This window comes from Dioscorea cayenensis, chromosome 14 (genome assembly GCF_009730915.1).
Source record: "Dioscorea cayenensis subsp. rotundata cultivar TDr96_F1 chromosome 14, TDr96_F1_v2_PseudoChromosome.rev07_lg8_w22 25.fasta, whole genome shotgun sequence".
Lineage (NCBI taxonomy): Eukaryota > Viridiplantae > Streptophyta > Magnoliopsida > Dioscoreales > Dioscoreaceae > Dioscorea > Dioscorea cayenensis.
Window position 1 is genome coordinate 13,257,268 of NC_052484.1, and position 17,811 is coordinate 13,275,078.

General features: G+C 33.2%; 1 protein-coding gene across 1 annotated transcript; it reads left to right on the forward strand.

The window, feature by feature from the left end:
• Positions 1-4,102: 4,102 nt before the first annotated feature.
• On the forward strand, positions 4,103-17,435 carry LOC120275456 (probable alpha-amylase 2). Its single transcript, XM_039282031.1, has 14 exons — positions 4,103-4,315; positions 4,423-5,052; positions 7,504-7,530; positions 7,790-7,901; positions 10,593-10,630; positions 11,558-11,684; positions 11,808-12,034; positions 13,092-13,237; positions 13,330-13,439; positions 15,937-16,025; positions 16,143-16,265; positions 16,412-16,447; positions 16,906-17,004; positions 17,079-17,435. The coding sequence occupies exons 3-14, from the start codon at positions 7,513-7,515 to the stop codon at positions 17,268-17,270; spliced, it is 1,317 nt and encodes a 438-aa protein (XP_039137965.1). The 5' UTR covers positions 4,103-4,315; positions 4,423-5,052; positions 7,504-7,512; the 3' UTR covers positions 17,271-17,435.
• The last annotated feature ends 376 nt before the right edge of the window (positions 17,436-17,811 follow it).

The window sequence follows — 17,811 nt, forward strand, 5'->3', positions numbered from 1 at the left end:
TCCTCCTCCAACCTGATTTTGCCCCTACCATAGACCTCCAATTCCTTCTATCCTGGCCATTACAAACACCAATTATATTAATAACCCAGAAAAGATAAAATAAAAAAAAATGACAATCTCAAGATGATTAAGAAGATTACCATTAATTCAGCTGCAGTAACAAATGAAGAGAAATTTGTTGGTTCCCTTCCAATAATCAGTCCACCACTGTATCCACCCTACATTATATGAAAATTTTATTTTAGCCTTCTGAAACATCAGTTCATGATATGTAATTGAAAGATGATATTCATTCCTTACTCTTAAGATTGTTGTTGAAGCAAGACTTGCAGCATGTGTTTTTTTAGGCCTTTTGGTTGTGCCTCTTTTTTCTGTAGGTTGTCCTGTTGTACCTGCCACTAGGTTTACCCTGTTTTAACATACAAGGTTAGAACATGGCAAGCAAATTAAATTGGAGTAAAGAAAAAATATTCCAGAACTGCTTACCAATGTGTTACATCTCTTTGGACATGTAGTCTTGTTATGGCCTTCAACATGACAATAACCACATTTAAATACCCTGCCTTTCCTAGACACAATTGACTTGCCTTTGCTTTTACCCTCAAGAGGCTCTCTTCTCCTTTTCTTAACTGGTCGACCGGGCATTCTTTTTACCAATGGAGGTTGGACTGGTCCTTCTTCACTTATAGGCCAATAATCTTTGCCCTTCAATGGATTAACAACAAATCCATATGCCTTTAGGTAAGTCTCTTTTCTAAACCAGTGAGACACATAATTAATAGGATCTACCCCTTGGAAAGCAATAGTTGCTAGTGCATGTTGGCAGGGGATGCCTGTTTTACCCCATTTACCACAAGAACAAGTATTCTCTGCTAACATGACAACATAAGCCTCCCTTTCATGCACCATCAGATTGTCCCAGAACACCTCATGTCTTTCATCCCCATTCCACTCCACCTGCCACTTGCCACTTTTTTTTCCTTTCATTTTCAATCTTACCTAGAATATTAGGCCCTAATTCTCCACCCCACTTGTTAGCATAGTTTCTTTTGACTACTATTCTTGTCATGACATATTGTCTTATATCTTCAAGCATAGAAATAATTGGTTTGATCCTAGCATCCAATATTACTGCATTAAAGGTTTCAGACATGTTGTTGTCAATAACCTCACATTTAACTGAATCATTAAAGTAAGCCATGCACCAACCTTGAATAGGCCATTTCTCAAGTAATTCCTTCATAGCACTTTCTCCTCCTTTCATCTTACTCAATTGGTCTAAATTTTTCTTCACCTCAGCCTGGCTTGTAGACCTTGCAATTTTCTAGAATTGAAGCTGAAACTCCTTGCCTTGAAATTTTTTCCCCATCTTGCATAGATGTGTCTTGCACACATCCTATGCTCAATAAATGGAAGAAGATTATTCACTGCATTTATTAGGCCCTTGCAATGAAGAAATCAAACAAATTAAAATGTATCAGTCATCAAATAAATTAAGCTATGCTAGTGTGTGTTTTATACTTTCTGCATATCACTAATGATAGACCATCCCAAGCCTTCTCCCATACTTAGATCTGTCTTCAAGTTATCAATAAACCAGGACCAGGATTCACTTGTTTCCTTTTGTACAACTGCCCAAGCTATTGGGAATATTTGGTTGTTGCTATCCTTCCCCACAGCCACTAGTAATTGACCCTTGAGTAAGCCTTTAAGGAAACATCCATCCAAACCAATAATATGCCTACAGCCACTTAAGAAACCTTCCCTGGCAGCCTTCAGACATATGTACATCTTTTGAAACACAAACACCTCATTTGGAATAACCCTTTCAACAACTACAACCACACTACTCCCGGGATTTGTAAACTTTAACTCAAGAGCATAATTATTTATCACCTTGAAATCTTCTCTGAATTGTGCCTCAATTTTTTTCAACACTATACTCTTGGCATTCCTGCAAACCTTGTGTGTGACAAACACACTTAACTGTGCCCTCACCATTGCTCTAAGTTGCTTGGCCCTAACACAAAGCAAAGAACTTATAACTTCCCCAAATTTTTTGGCAATTAACCTAGTTGTCACCCTTCTGTTTTTTGTAGTCCCAAGTAAGCATGTATGATCTGAGACATAATGCTTGATCACAAACATCTTCCTCCCGCTACTCCAAGAGCACAAGATTAACCATTTGCAGTCTTTTGCTTTACACTTTGCCCTGACCCTCATTGAGTCATTTTTAATGAACTTAAATTCAAACCCTTTCTTTGTTGAGAATTCTACAAGTTCATTCTTGAATGATTTCAGATCTTCAAACCCAAGATCTAGGTTGAAATCAACCAAAGGGACATTATGGTTATATATGTGCTTATTTGACTTGTGGCGCCTTGCATCGTCTGCATCAGAACCATCACTGGTATCCTCATAACTGCGAGGATCATCTGATTCAAAGTAGTCACTCTCATGTCCTCCTACTTTTCCCCTCTGACTTCCAATGTTTGCATTTTCTGTATGTCCCTCAACTATAAGTTCACCATCAGATCTGTTAGAATCATCTTCATCGGCACTGTCAGCATCATCTTCACCAGAATTCCTTCCTATTTCATTCCTCTGTTGAAAATATTTTTTAATTTTATCCCTTGCATTTTCTGTTTCATCATTTGCATCTGAATAATAGTCAACAAATGGTACATCTACCAGCCTTTCTTCATCATCTCCATCTGAGTTACTCTCATTGTCACTACCATTTTCCATCCACATTGCCTTTGTCACTATCCTGTTCCACATCTACTTCCACAACATTTTGCTGGCTCACATCAAGCTCTGCAATTGAAACACGATCATCCAATAACCCTGATGGCAATTTCTTCTCTTGCATAACACTTGATGACTCCACATATATATCTATTGTACAAAATTTTCTTAATTGATTAGCCAAGCCGATCACACCTCCATCATCGCAAATTAATTTTAATGATCCATCATTCTCTTTGTAATACAAATCCCATGCCTTGTTGATGTCATATCCTAAATCCTTAATATCACCTAATAAGTCCCAATGACACAATTTATCAGGGTCAACTGAGAACTCATCCATTTGTCCATTGAGGTACCTAACTTCCCCTGGTTTTAGCAATGATCCTCCATGGTGATATTTAATAGTGTATTCCCCACGATTGGCCATTGAGGTACCTAAATTAGTTGCTTCCACTAACATAACACTAATAAAGTCAATTTCAAACTTAAACATCAAAAGCATAATGCTCAATACTGGGTTGAAAACAGAAATATTAGTTCCATGCTCATAACATTAGTGAAATCAAAATCAAATTTAAAAACCACATATGTAATGTTAAATAAATGGGTCAAGCAAGTGAAAATAGACATAATAATCTACTAATTGAAATTAAATTCAGGAAAATCGTCCAAAATAATTAAATTCAAACCTAGTGAAATGCCCTACTTACTGGGGTCAAAGGAGAATTGGAAGTCTGTACTCCAATTGGTCTGAGCAGTGATGGATCTTCAAATGGAGAGGAGACGTGGCGATGGTTCTTCAAACCTAATGGAGATGGGATGGTTGGGGCACAGAGCCGAGGGGGAAGTGACACTAGCGGAGGCACGATGTCTTGCTGGTTGGAGACAAGATCGATAGTAGAGTAGATGTAGATGCCGATGTAGACGGCCGGCGATTGGTGGGTTAGGGTGCCGGAGAAGACGGTGGATGGTGGGGTAGGTCAGGCTGGTGGGATATGTCAGTCAGTCTGGGCCTGACTTTGTTATCATATCGGGTTTGGATCCTATAAGGATCGGACCCGTTTTCTTTAAAACTTATGATTAGATTAAACAAACTATTTTTTAATAATATTTTAATGATAAACCAGCCACGTCAGCATGGATGGATGGAAAATGAGACGGAGTTTGGGGTGAGGGACTACATTGGGCCAATTTAAATAATAGAGAAATCTTTTTAGGCCAAATTATAATAGAGGGATTAAAAGGTGAGATTGCATAAATTACAGGGACCAAATAGGATATTCTTTCTCTCTCTCTCTCTCTCTATATATATATATATATATATATATATATCAAAATATTTGTTGATTAGCTTTTCCCCTTCCTGCCCACCATTCCAGCCCTTGTCCTGCACTGTCTACCGGAGAAGCGCAGTTGTGGTTGTTTCGCATCACCGGCCAATGCTCCCTCCCCAGACCAACTGCCGTCATTGTAGACTTGTGGGTAACAAGTGAAGCCCTCATCTTCTTCTCCCTTAACGATTAGATCTCAGATCTCTTTGTTGCCTTTTGGTTCTTCGGCAATGGTAAAGATCTCTTCCCCTTTCCTTCTTCTCCTCTTTTTATCTTCTTTTGGTATATATATGTGTGTATGTGAAGGATTTGAAGTATTTCTTGTTCTTAATGTGTTCAGTGGTTGTTGTTGCTTGTTGATGAGAAGGGGTTATAAGTGATCAGTGACAAAGGAAAAGATAAAGGAGATAGACAATGCAACGGCGAGGCAAGTGACGTCGGGGAGGGTTGTTGTTTTAGAAGACTAGAAGGCAGACAGAGGAACTTGTGTGTGCCTTTTAATGGGGATGGAAAGTAGTGATGTTGGGGTTGTTTTTTTGTCAATGGAATCTAAGGACAAAATTTTCCATTCACATTCCATCAAGAAAGCGAAAATTACAGATGCCAAAAATTCTTGGATTCCTAAAATCTTCAACCGTTAATTCAAAAGTGCGACAGGAAGACATATTATGAAAGTCAAGAAAACTTAAAAGCAAACAAAATAAAAATATATAAATATATAAAATGGGTGTATACATGGACGGGCCTTGTTTCTTGCTTCTCCCTTTGGGCATCTCTTTCTTTTCAGTAGGAATAACCCTATCATTCATTCCCACCTTACGTTCATACTTTTGTTCTTTGATGGTGATCAAGAAGAGCTGGAGCATTCTTCACGTCCTCCACTTTCACCTTTCGTCTCTATAAATTGCCCTCCTTGTTGAAGAATTACAAGTGGTTACCTTCACAGCTGTTGCTGCTTCGGTGAACCAAGGTTGGCACCCTTCTCTTCCTTTTTCTTGTTTTCTTTAAGCTAATCTCTTGGTTGAATTTGTATTTGTTAACCTATAAGCATCAATTAAATTTTTTTTTTCATGGATGATTTTTTTTAGTTGAATTACCTTGATTGAATCAAAAGAGGAGGACTCACTAAAATAATGAGTACACTATTCCTATATAGTTGATATTTTATTTACCTCTCAAATTAAAATTATAGGATTCGAATCCGTGTTTTGTCTATATTTCTCAAAAAGAAACAAAAAAAAAAAATAAAATAAAATGACCAGCAGTCTAACAAAACTGAATTTGGATTCTTTTTCATAAGAGATGTGAACAAGCCATATATTTGAACCCTCCACATTTGATTTGAGAGGGGAATAAAATGTCAACTCTTTAGTGTGGATTTTGATTTGAATGTAATTTAGTTGTTGTTGTTGCTTCTCTAGAGAACAAAATTCCTTGGTTTGCACTTTTCTTACTTTGGTATATATTTATTTTGATTATAATGTAGCAATAGAGTTATTATTTTTCTCTTGGTTGCATTTGTATTAGTTAACTATAAGCATCATTGAAAGTAGTTATGCTTAAGTAACTTTTGATTTTTGATTGTCTTTCATAGATGATATTAATGTTATTCATTCAAGTAATGATCTCACATGAATGAATATTGTAAATTTGGGTATGAATGCATAATGATTGCTTATTAATTAGCATTCACTAAATTGAAACTTCTTGTTATTGGGGTATCACAAGTTGTTATTGCTTCTCCACAGAATCAAATCTCTGACTTTCTCTTCACATTTTTTTTTTTAAATGTAACAGTTAAGCTATTATTATCTCTTGGCTGCATTTGTATTAGTTAACTTTAAGCAAGAGTACATTTTAATTTTAATTTTTAATATTTTTTGATAGTTTATGTTAAAGTTATAAGTACAATGGCCTCACATAAATGAATTTAGTAATGTAAACTTACTGTATGGTCCTTGAACATTTGCATAACGACTAAAAGGTTTCTATACCATTTGCAATGATTGAAAGGTCCCTATTTTATCTATTTGTAAAAGCATCAAATGAACTTTTTAATTTCTGTAACATTGAAATTGGCCTTATTCCGTCTTTTCTCTCGTTCTTCTTTATCATCTTCTTCTTCATTTTATTCTTTTATATAAACATTCATCTTCTTGCTGTTTTTTTCCTTCTTCTTTGACATATTATTCTTTTATTGTAAACATCCAATCAATTTTTTAATTCTTGGATATGTTCTTCTTTTATTGTTCTCTTTTTTTTTTCGTGTGTTTAAGCATGTTTTTCCTCTTTTTCTTTTATCTTATATTTGTTCTAGAACTATATTAACAATGATCATTCCTTTTATATGAGTTAAGATAGCAAAGATGAAGAAGGAAAAGAAATGGGAGTAAGTCTAACAAGCTAGTGGGTCTATTAAGGATGAATTAGACTGAATAGCTAGTAATTCTAATTGACCCTTTGTGAGATCACTAACTAGTTAGAGACTCTAACTAATTAGGTAATGAATAAATTTGAATTGGCCGTAAGAGATGGCTAACTTGTAAAAAATGAATTTCCCTCAGAGATGGCTGATCAGCTAAGGAATGAATATGAACTAACCCCTAACAAATTCCTAACCTGGTAAGCAATGGATATGAATAGCTAAAGAAGAAGTATGAATAGCTATCAAACTTTAAGAGATCGCTGATTAGTACTTTAATTGACCAGGTAAGGAATGAACATGAAGAGCGAAGGAAGAAGTATGGGTTAATGGGTCTAACAAGAATCGATTGTTGCCTCTGATTGAATAGATGAATTTAAACAACTAGTGTAGAAGACAAGATGCACTTTTTATATTAAAGGAAGCTTCATTAATTGCTTTTGTAGTCCTCTAAAAAAAGCATGGGAGATAGGGTTATTTTTTTGAGCATTAATTATCTATTATCCTCTTTTGGAACCCTCTAAAAATGAGAAGACTTGAGCTCACTTGCAAGTTTGCAGGTGACCTTAAGTCAAATGAAATTATATAAGTCTTTTAAGAGTCTAAGACTATATTTTAGCAGATTGGCCCCCTTGCTACACAAATGGATTCTTTAATGTAGTTGTTGTTGTTTCTTTATAGAACCAAATTCATTGGTTTGCATCTTCTCTTTCTTTCTCTTCTATTTTGTACCAGTTAACCATAAGCATCATTCATGATAATTATGCTAGAGTAATTTTTATTTTATTTTTATTATTTTCATTGAGATGTTGAAGTTATTAGAGTAACCAAGAGCCTCACATAAGTGAATTTAGCAAATTTAGATTTCAAAGTATAACTCTGGCTCTTTGTTTCTATCAAGTTAAACTTTTAATTAAGTGGATTTTATATGCAAAGTTCTTAGTTGTCCTCCGTCTTTTTCATCATTAACTGAAATTATTTTTGCATTTGTTTTTGCAGATTTGATATATGGGTGGCTTTAACAGTGTACGAATCAGTTCCTTATTTTATCTATTTTCTTTTATTACAAGTGTTTTACTTTCTTTTGGTTGTTTGTAGAAATCACAACATTTGATAACCTAAAGAAGGAGAAAAAAGAAAAAAATAAATTGATCCCTTGTAGCTTAGGCATTAGAGTGCTATTTTTTAAATTGAAGGATTAAGTGGCTTAATTGATTAAAAAATTATGATTTCACTGATTATTTGTTAGTCTAAATTTTCACTTTTACCGGATTGGATTGTAAAGACCGTGGAAACTATGGAGAATGTGGAGACCATGCAAGCCACGCAGACTATGCAGACTATGCAGACTGTGCAACCCAAGAAAGAGGTGTCCTATGAAACAGAGCCTTTCACTGGTAAGGATGCTTTTGAATTATATCTTTAAACTACGGAAATGTTTGTTATATTCAGAAATTTCTTACTAACCCAAGAAAGAGGTGTCCTATGAAACAGAGCCTTTCACTGGTAAGGATGCTTTTGAATTATATCTTTAAACTATGGAAATGTTTGTTATTTTCAGAAATTTCTTACTAGACGAGGTAAATATTTACAAGCAAATACCTTTGAATGTTTAAACATTTAATTGTACCTAATAATATTGTTTGTCACAGTTTTCTGGTATTTCTAGTGACATGATTCCCTACTAATAATCTAAGTAAAAGATTTAATACTTGGTTGTTATTCTTAGAAGTTCTTCATTTCTATTTGTGAAATGTTAATTTTATACCACAACTTGCACGTATACTTTATGTTATTGGAACGCTCAAATGCCAAATAAAGGGGGGCAAGGATTCTACAAAAGGAATGTAAAATGTTAGTCATCGATCGGCTTAAGGTTGAACAACTATTAGGTTAAATAATAAGATCATGGCTAATTATAAAACTGAACATTTAAACTAAGTACTAGTTTAAAGAGCAAACTAAACAATTTTGAATGTAACCTATGAACTAAGTTAATAAATATTTAATGACTTAAATATTTTGTATATAGTTTAAGTTCATATTCCTAAGCCAAAATGCAAAATAAAGAGCACATTAACAATGCTTTATAGTTCTCACTTGAGCTTGAACTCTTTTCCTCTTTTCTTTGATATTCGAGACATACGCAATCCACTTTTATGCAAAGTGGCCAGCTTAGTTTTACTATTTGTATGTTAAAATGTCAGGTCTTGAATTTACAACTTGTTTGATCTTCTTGATATTCAATGTGTAAGTTTAGGAAGATTTTTATAGAAAATCTTTCGAAACACTAGACAAGGTTGTGTGGATTGTGTAGAATAATATGTGGCATGACATTGTGTAATACAATGACATGGTTTTTTCCGGAAAATTAGGGCACTGTTGATAGGGAGATACGCCAAATAATTTTATATATTTTTTAATATGCGTATGTTTTTAACAAAAATTTGACACAACTTGTAAACAACAGACCAATTAAGAGTCTAAAATCCTAAAAATCAAGTCACTATCTGTTGCAAGTATTTTTATTTATTAATTTCACAATATTAAGAAGTGATCTACTACTTAATGTATATTATCAATCAAGAAAATCAAAGTCCAAATAATGCTAGGATATTCAATATATTTTTATTCAATAATTCTTATGGAGGAAGTGAAGCCGCCAAAGGCAAGGGGAATTGAATGTAGAGGGAGCAGACAAGGTGGGAATTGGGTTTCGGGCCCCGGGTGGAGGAGAGGGTTTGAGAGATTCGGATCAGATTAGATTTTTTATATTTTTAAAAGATATTTTAATTAAAAAAAGTGCCACATCAACTGGATTGGATGGAAAACCCAACGCCGTCAACAGGTTGACTTACATTTTCCAATTGAAATAATATATATAGGGATATTTTACGTATAAATTCTTGTAAGGGGCTGAAGAGGTAATCTAACCTAATTAAAGGGGCCAATAGAGGATTACCTGTTTCTTTTAGATCGAAAACCTTTTCATATTTACATAATACCCCTTACATATTTTCAAAATTATGAGTTAGTTCCAAAACTATATTAGGTTGCTAGGACATGCGTATCCATGCATGTCAAAGCATGCCCAAAATTAAAAGAAAAATATTTAAAAAAAAATAAAAGAATGCTCTGACATATATTTGACACATTACAAAGAGTGTTGGAGAGGTGACGATATTCAACAGATGTCTGGCACTGGTGCATAAGCCTTAGAGGAGTGTCAGTGTTTCATAGATAGAATCTGCTTGTAGGCAAGGTAGCCCGTCAATTATGAAACACAATCTTACATTAGAAATTTAGAATTTAAATTCAATTATGGCCCCCTTTTTTTTTTTTTTACAAAATGAGCATGAAGCTAAGAAAATAAAAAACAGAACAAAACAACTTTAAAAGCTCAGATTTTGCGCAGCAAAAAGGCCTTCGAGCCGATGTGGGCGATCCATCCCGTGAAAGAAGAGAGATAAATGAGGGTTCAATCTTCTAAATTTTGCAAGAGCATCAACGATTGTATTATCTTCACGGGGTATGGTTTCCATAGAAATTTTGGGGCACAAATTTAGAGTAGACTTCAAGTTCTGATACTCCATGTTGACATGCCAAGCGATGCAGGCATTGTAGTGCTTCACCAATTGAGCAATCCCCGGGCAGTCACAGAAGAGCCGAGACAGAGACCAACCATTCGGGAGACAAGTCTGAAGAGCAAGGTTCACGGCTGCCAGTTTCTTTTCTGTTGTTTCAGCTAACCATAAAATACTACAAAGTTTGGAGTTAAACTGGAAATATAGCTAGATTGATTATATCGTTATGAGAAAGTGGTTGACCTCACATTTAACATTTGATTCTTATCATATAATTGTTCCTTTTAGAGCTTTATACTGTAGACATGTAAGTGCTAATACATTTTGTCAAGCTAGGTTTTTGTAATTTTTTTTATCAGCAAGGCCATCTATAATTGATTGATATTTTGTTGATAATGCTATTTTCACTCTAGTTTTGGCTTTTGTTGAAATTCTTATTAAATAAGACTCCCATAAAGCATCAATAAATATTATTTTAATTGTTTTTTTTTCTCTTTTTTATAGGCAATGTGATACAAAATGGAAGAGAAATACTTTTACAGGTAAGTTCCTACAGCTAATTTTTATTTTACATTTTTAAGCATTACTATGTCAAGTGGGCTCTTGTTGACTGTAGCAAATCATTGATATGATAAATGCCTTGCTATTTATGAAATAGTTCTTGTGTCCAGAGTCCCTTAGAATTTTTTTTTATTGCCTTTCAAAAGTTTAATGATCTTTATATATAGACTTGTTAATGAAAGTTTCTTTACCCATATATAAAAAGCTTTTCCCTTATGTGCATTGTATTATAAAGTTACAGGGTAGGAGTAAATAATATTTTATTGGTATTAGGCTACTTTTTCATTTGATGGAGAATTCTTTTTAAAAGTTTAACCTTAATTTATGGAAAATGGAAAGCTGCTATAAGATCAATTTTCTTGAGTGTTGAAAAATTACATACAATTGATTTCTCAGTTATCACTATATTGCATGCCATTAGAATTTTATTCCAACTTGGGAGATTTCATAAGTTAGATAAATAGATATTCTTCAAATTCATTTGTTAGTTTGGAAAAGATGCGACCATGACTGTAAGTTCATTATGAAATTAGATCTACATTTTTGTCACATTTTCTTCTAAAAGACTTTGAAGCTTGAACTAAAAATTGCTACTTCATTGAGCAGTATTGTAGTGATATATATTGCCAAACTATATAAATGTTAAATCTGGTTGTTTTCTTGCAAGAATCCCCAAATCCTTTCAGAGGTTGTTGATAGAATCCAAACATGACAAAGTATGATTTCTACCCAACTAGATTATCATGTGCAACTAGCTATTCCATGATGATTAAAAAAGTATTTACTAATGAGTTCATTTCTCTTTTATTCTAATTCAGCATTCAACCAAGTAACCTACTCAATTGAAATGTATTGATCAACATCACTATAGCATATGGATGTGTATATTATACCTTGGTTTCTTGTAGGCTTTCAATTGGGAATCTCATAAATATGATTGGTGGAGAAATCTCGAAAATAAAGTACCAGATATAGCTAAATCTGGATTTACATCAGTTTGGCTTCCACCCCCATCTCATTCTATTGCTCCAGAAGGTCAGCAAAGCTGTTGCAGTTTATATATTTTGTTTTATTTATTTTGTTTTAGTGGCATAAGAAAGTTCATTTTTTTCTATAAACTTCAACTTATATTGGCTTTTTCTTCAAATGTTTGTGTAGGCTATCTGCCACAAAACCTCTATTCTCTTAACTCTGCTTATGGTTCAGAGCACCAATTAAAATCTTTACTTCAAAAACTACGTTCATACAAAGTAAGAGCAATGGCTGATATAGTTATCAACCATCGAGTTGGGACTCATCAAGGACATGGAGGAATGTATAATCGCTTCGATGGGATGCCATTACCATGGGACGAACATGCTGTCACATCGTGTTCGGGGGGATTAGTATGATTAATCCTTATAAATGCTTTTATTTGAATTGACATTTTAGCATATAATGATGCATTACTTGACATGTTCCAGTGTCTTGAAAATTTTCATAGCATGTGCACTTAGTTCTATAGCTATGTTATGAAATGATGCATTAGTAAACATGTTTTAGTATGTTGAATTTTTTCATAGCATGCTGTTCATAATTCTACAGCTATGCTTGTGATTTAATCCATATTTCTCTTATTAGATACAGTCTTACATATGTCACCACATTTTTATCAATGAATAATTTTATTAAAAGTTTTCTCATCAAACTGTATCTAGTTTTACATTCGGTAAAATAGTAGTTTATTAGGACCTCATAAAGACATAATTGTCGCAATAGGCGAGCATTAAAACATTTGACTCCTATGCAAGAGGTCGAGGGTTCATTCCTTTTTGATACATGGTTGAGGTGTACTGGGTGTGTGTGCGGTGACTTATTCACATTTTCAGAAAATAGAAAAAAAACTGATAAAGGCTTTTAGTTCTATAATTTTAAAGATTTCCTTCAGTTGCTTAAATAGATGCAACTGACAGAATATCATATAGCTGTTGCTATTGTGTGGAAAACTGAGTATGTTATTGGATAGGGATGGATGTGACGTAATTCTTGTAATATCTTGAAAGTTTCTCAATTTAAAATCTCACTCAAGCATGGAATTTTGAATTAAGGATAAACTATTATTGTTTTCTAGATATAAAAGTTAATGCTAATGGCAATTTCTGTTGCCTTCAGAGCACTTATTGATGCACATTGCACACACACACACACACACATATAACTTTATTTCAGTGCACAATGGATATTTTTTTGTGGGTTAAATAACTATTACATTTGCTAATTTAGATAGTTATTTAATTCTATGAGTGAGCATGCACTTAATGTATTGTGCTTTTCATTTGGTTCTGTTGATCCTTTTGTGTTGGTATCTGATAGAATACCTATGTAATCAATTTGTTAGATTTGATGATTAACTGTGCATCATATTGCAAGTATATGTGCTTATAAATTTCCATGCTTTTGTAGGGAAATAGAAGCACCGGTGACAACTTTAATGGAGTTCCCAATATAGATCATACACAAAATCATGTGAGGAAAGATATAATTGGATGGTTAACATGGCTAAGAAAATCCATTGGATTCCAGGATTTCCGATTTGATTTTGCAAAAGGGTAAGTAAAATGGCACTTAAAATTTTGTTCGAATTCTTCCTTCATGCCCTTTTGACGCCAACATTTTCTTTCCCTTAATACATAATGCGTAGATATGCGGCAAAGTATGTAAAAGAGTATGTTGAAGAGTCGAAGCCCCTTTTTTCAATAGGCGAATATTGGGACAGCTGCAGTTATAGCTCTGGCTTGGACCACAATCAAGGTACTAGTAGTTAAGTTTTTAATTAATGAGCCTAAATATGATAGTATGTTACTAAATTTTTGTATATTATTAGCTTTACCATAGCTTGTATTTTGGCATCTCAAGTATAATATATAATTAGTTATTCTCTAAAATGATATAACATTGGTATGTGCCTTGAGTATTTCCCATTGAATATAATAATTATTTTTTGGATTATAGTTTATTAACTTTTTAATAAATTGGAGGATACAAAATAGCCATTCTTCTTTGTAGTGCTTACCAAATGAATTTCTGATTTTCTCAACATATTTATTTGTTTGCAAATGCATTTTATGACAGAAAAGGGCATGTGTAAATACTACACACTACTACTTAAAAACTGACAACTTATTAAATCTTATATATAATGATAACTATCATTTAATGGATTTTTAAGTGCTTTGATATCATTTGTATATCATATATTGTTTGGGTGTAGATGCATTTTAATCTGGTGTGTTGAGAGTAAACAACATAGTTTCTTAGATGTCCTTATCGTTCAAAACAGATAATAGATTTACTTGAAACTTACCACATGGTGGAAATCTTTTCTCCAGAGTTTTATTCATCAGTTTTTACTGAAGACATACTATTATAGTTATCATTAAGTGGACTTTGAGAATGTATGCTTATATATTGACAATGAGCATTTCTATAGCTTGTTAAAATAGGTTGAGCAATATGCTTTTATGAAGGACATATTTACATAAAAAAGAAGCTTCATTAATGTCAAATCCGGTTACTTTATTCCAATCTCATATCTAATGAGAAAGATATGCCCAACACATGCTTTTGAGTTTGATGCTCTTAAATCAAGAAGCAAAGCACATGAGGGATTGTTTTTGGGTTTGATGTCATCGAATTTTAATCTTTAGTCAATAGATTGTGGTGTGATCATTTTTGTGTTCCTGTTTTTTTTTTTATCTTGGCAAAGTATGTGGAAACTGGTAGAAATTATGTTTTTTTCTTTCTTATCAAGTCAAGCTTCGAACTTGAAGTTATAAAGACCATGAAGGAGCTCTAGGACTTACTCATTTCTTTTTTCATTAAACATGTGTACTACATCTATTTTTGATCGTTCTCATGCTACATGTAAAGAGTTTTGTTCTTATAAGCTGTTTATATAGCATCCACTTTGCATTGCTAATTATAACTTTAGAACTTTATTATATTTAACTATGGTTTTTTACTTTATTTTTGACAATTATCCTTTTCCTTGCAACTCAATTATTGGAACTTGCTTCCTTAGGGCATTTCTTGCTTGGCTCCCATTAGAAATGCACACTTATTAAATTTTTCAGAATATTCTATTGAAGAAGTCATCCTCCATTAGTTTAGGGTTACAACTGTTATTTTATTTCCAATCTTATATCAAGAAAGTTCTCCCATAACAATCATGAACTTTTTGGGCTTATAGCATGTTTTAATAAGTTGCTATGTCATAGTCATTAAGTTAGTTTTCATTTTTCGGTCCTTGAAAAACCATAAGGGACCACAAAAGATGAATTTTATGCTAGGTATTTAAAGGTCTTTCAGAAAGCTTTGTAGATGCATAGGATCCAATAGGTTAACCTATTGATCAAGTTTAGGTTGTACTATTTAAAAAGATTTGCGCTTCTGTTGTAATTTAGAGTGAAAGACTTTTTTTTTTCCTTAGATTAGATCTGTTTCTTTTGTATCAATTTTGTGTTTGTTTGTTTTTGGATTGCATTTGCAAATGTAAATCGAAAAAAATTGTACAAAGACATATCCTGCATATTAAACCATATGTAAAGATGTGACATCATCATGCAATATGTTACGTGCTGATGCAAAATAACATGAGTGCCATCTTCACTTTCTTCTAATAAGTCTTGCCATTTTGAATTTATCTACTCATACATCTTCTTCCATAATTTTTCATCTAGCGATGATGCACAAAATTACACATTTCTTCAAATGCCCTTCCTGTCTCTTACATTTACAACACCTTCATTAGTTCATCTTATTTATTACCACTTTACGAAGATGCAAGTTGATATTCCATAACTTTGGTTACTAATAGGCCAAATAGTAATTTGCATCTAATCTCATGCATTTTTAAGAGTCTTTTATCACAACCAAGTTAGCAAATATATAAACTTCTTACCTACGTCATGCTTTATGGTTGATCAACCTACATTAATTAAATGATTCTTCATAATATATATATATATATTATGATAAAATTTTTTCTTGTGGACTTCGGAATCTATTTGTCTGCATAAATAGCTGTATATACTATATAATCTATAACTCAAAATTAAACAAGAATGACTTCAAAATCTTATAGTATTAAATTCATATTTTTATTTAAACAACCTTCTGGTAAAGATGTATAGCTTCCTTAATCACAGCAAAAGTATTGTACAAAGAGGATTGGGAGGAATATTAGTTATTTAGGTGACCTTATATTTTTATATTCCCTTGGGAAAATTACCGACTCTTTTGCGCACAGATAACCACAGGCAGAGGATTATCAACTGGATCGATGAGACAGGAGGTCTTTGTGCTGCTTTTGATTTCACAACCAAGGGTGTACTTCAGGTACCACATTGATGTGATCATCTTTGTCCATCCGAGACTAGTTTTTTCATGAGAGTTGAGAGGAGTTAATAATATTGCTTACCAAAGTTGTCATTAATGCAATGTTTTGCTCAATAGGAAGCAATTAAAGGTCAGTTATGGCGTTTGCGTGACTCTCAAGGGAAGCCATCTGGTGTGATGGGGTGGTGGCCTTCGAGAGCAGTTACCTTTATTGAGAATCATGACACCGGTTCGACACAGGTACTTTACTGAACTTGTAGCTTTTACCATCAGCTACAATTTGATTTTGGTTGGTATACTTTGTAATCACTAAAAATATGAATTTGATATTATTTATATTTGATCTTTGTTTTTCCTCTATGGTCACATTGCTTTCATATTTTCAGCGGCATTGGCCATTCCCTTCCAGCCATGTGATCCAGGTACCTTGAAATCTTTTCATTTTATAACTAGAAATGTTAAATTTTTCTAATATCATAATATGGCTATGTAAATAATATAATTTTCTTCATTAATCTAGAACTTACTATCTCAAATTTAGTGTTTCACCGATATATATATTTGTTTACTCTGTTTGGAACAATGTAGAAAACCTTGCGTTATTTATGTAAATGGATTAGCTTTGACATTAGTTGCTTCATAAGATGTGAAAATTTAAGTTGAATGCATCTTGAAGATGTAATAATCGGATTCTAGATAATATAGTAAATATATTTCTAACTTTCCTTTTGCTAAACTGATGAAGAATTTCACCTTTTGTTTTATTATTACTATTTCACATACTAACGATATTTCTAGAAACTTTAATTTTCGGTTATGATCTCATTCTACGCTAGGATTTCTTTTTATTGCTTCTTATAACCTTTGGTGTAATGCACAGGGATATGCATATATACTTACCCATCCAGGATTGCCCATGGTGTTCTATGATCATTTCTATGATTGTGGTCAGTCTATGCATGACCAAATTGTCAAATTGGTAGGCCAGTTTACACTCAAAGAAACTACATTTTCAAATGAAAACATGCATCTAATTGTGCACATTATTTATAGATGGAAATTCGAAAACGATCGGATATTCATAGCAGATCATCAATAAGAATTCTTGAAGCGAAATCGAACCTTTACGCTGCAATCATCGGGGAGAAACTATGCATGAAGATAGGGGATGGAGCATGGTGTCCAAATGGTGAGGAGTGGAAACTTGCGACTAGCGGGCACGGTTACGCCATCTGGAACAAGTAAAATTTCAATAATTTTGGCTTGTCGTCACTTGTTGAACAGGTAAGAATAAAGTAAATGCCTCCACTCGTAATGTATTATGTTTGTCTTGATTAATTTTTATGTAATATCAAATTATGATAATAATAAAGCCATGGCATGCCATGAGAAGAGATGTTTATATTGATTTCCTCATAGCAGTTAATTAGTCTGGATGAGAATGGTGCTCTTTGTGAATTGATGCAAGACAATGTCTTAAAATCAATGTTTTTAAAACCGGACCGGATAGCGAACCGGTTTCATATTTGGGTCACGGGTCAGTCGGTTCAACCGGATGACCCGTTTTGGTCGGACCGGATGACGTCATAAATAAATAATTATCTTAAATATTATATATATAGAATATATATATACATATAATAACAAACTTTATTAAATTTTTAATCATAATTATCTTAAATATTTATTTTAATATCATTATGATTTTATCAAAATGGTTGAAGATTCAAATAATTAATCTAGATAAAGCAACAAATACAATTCCCTAAACCTTTTATTTCTTAAT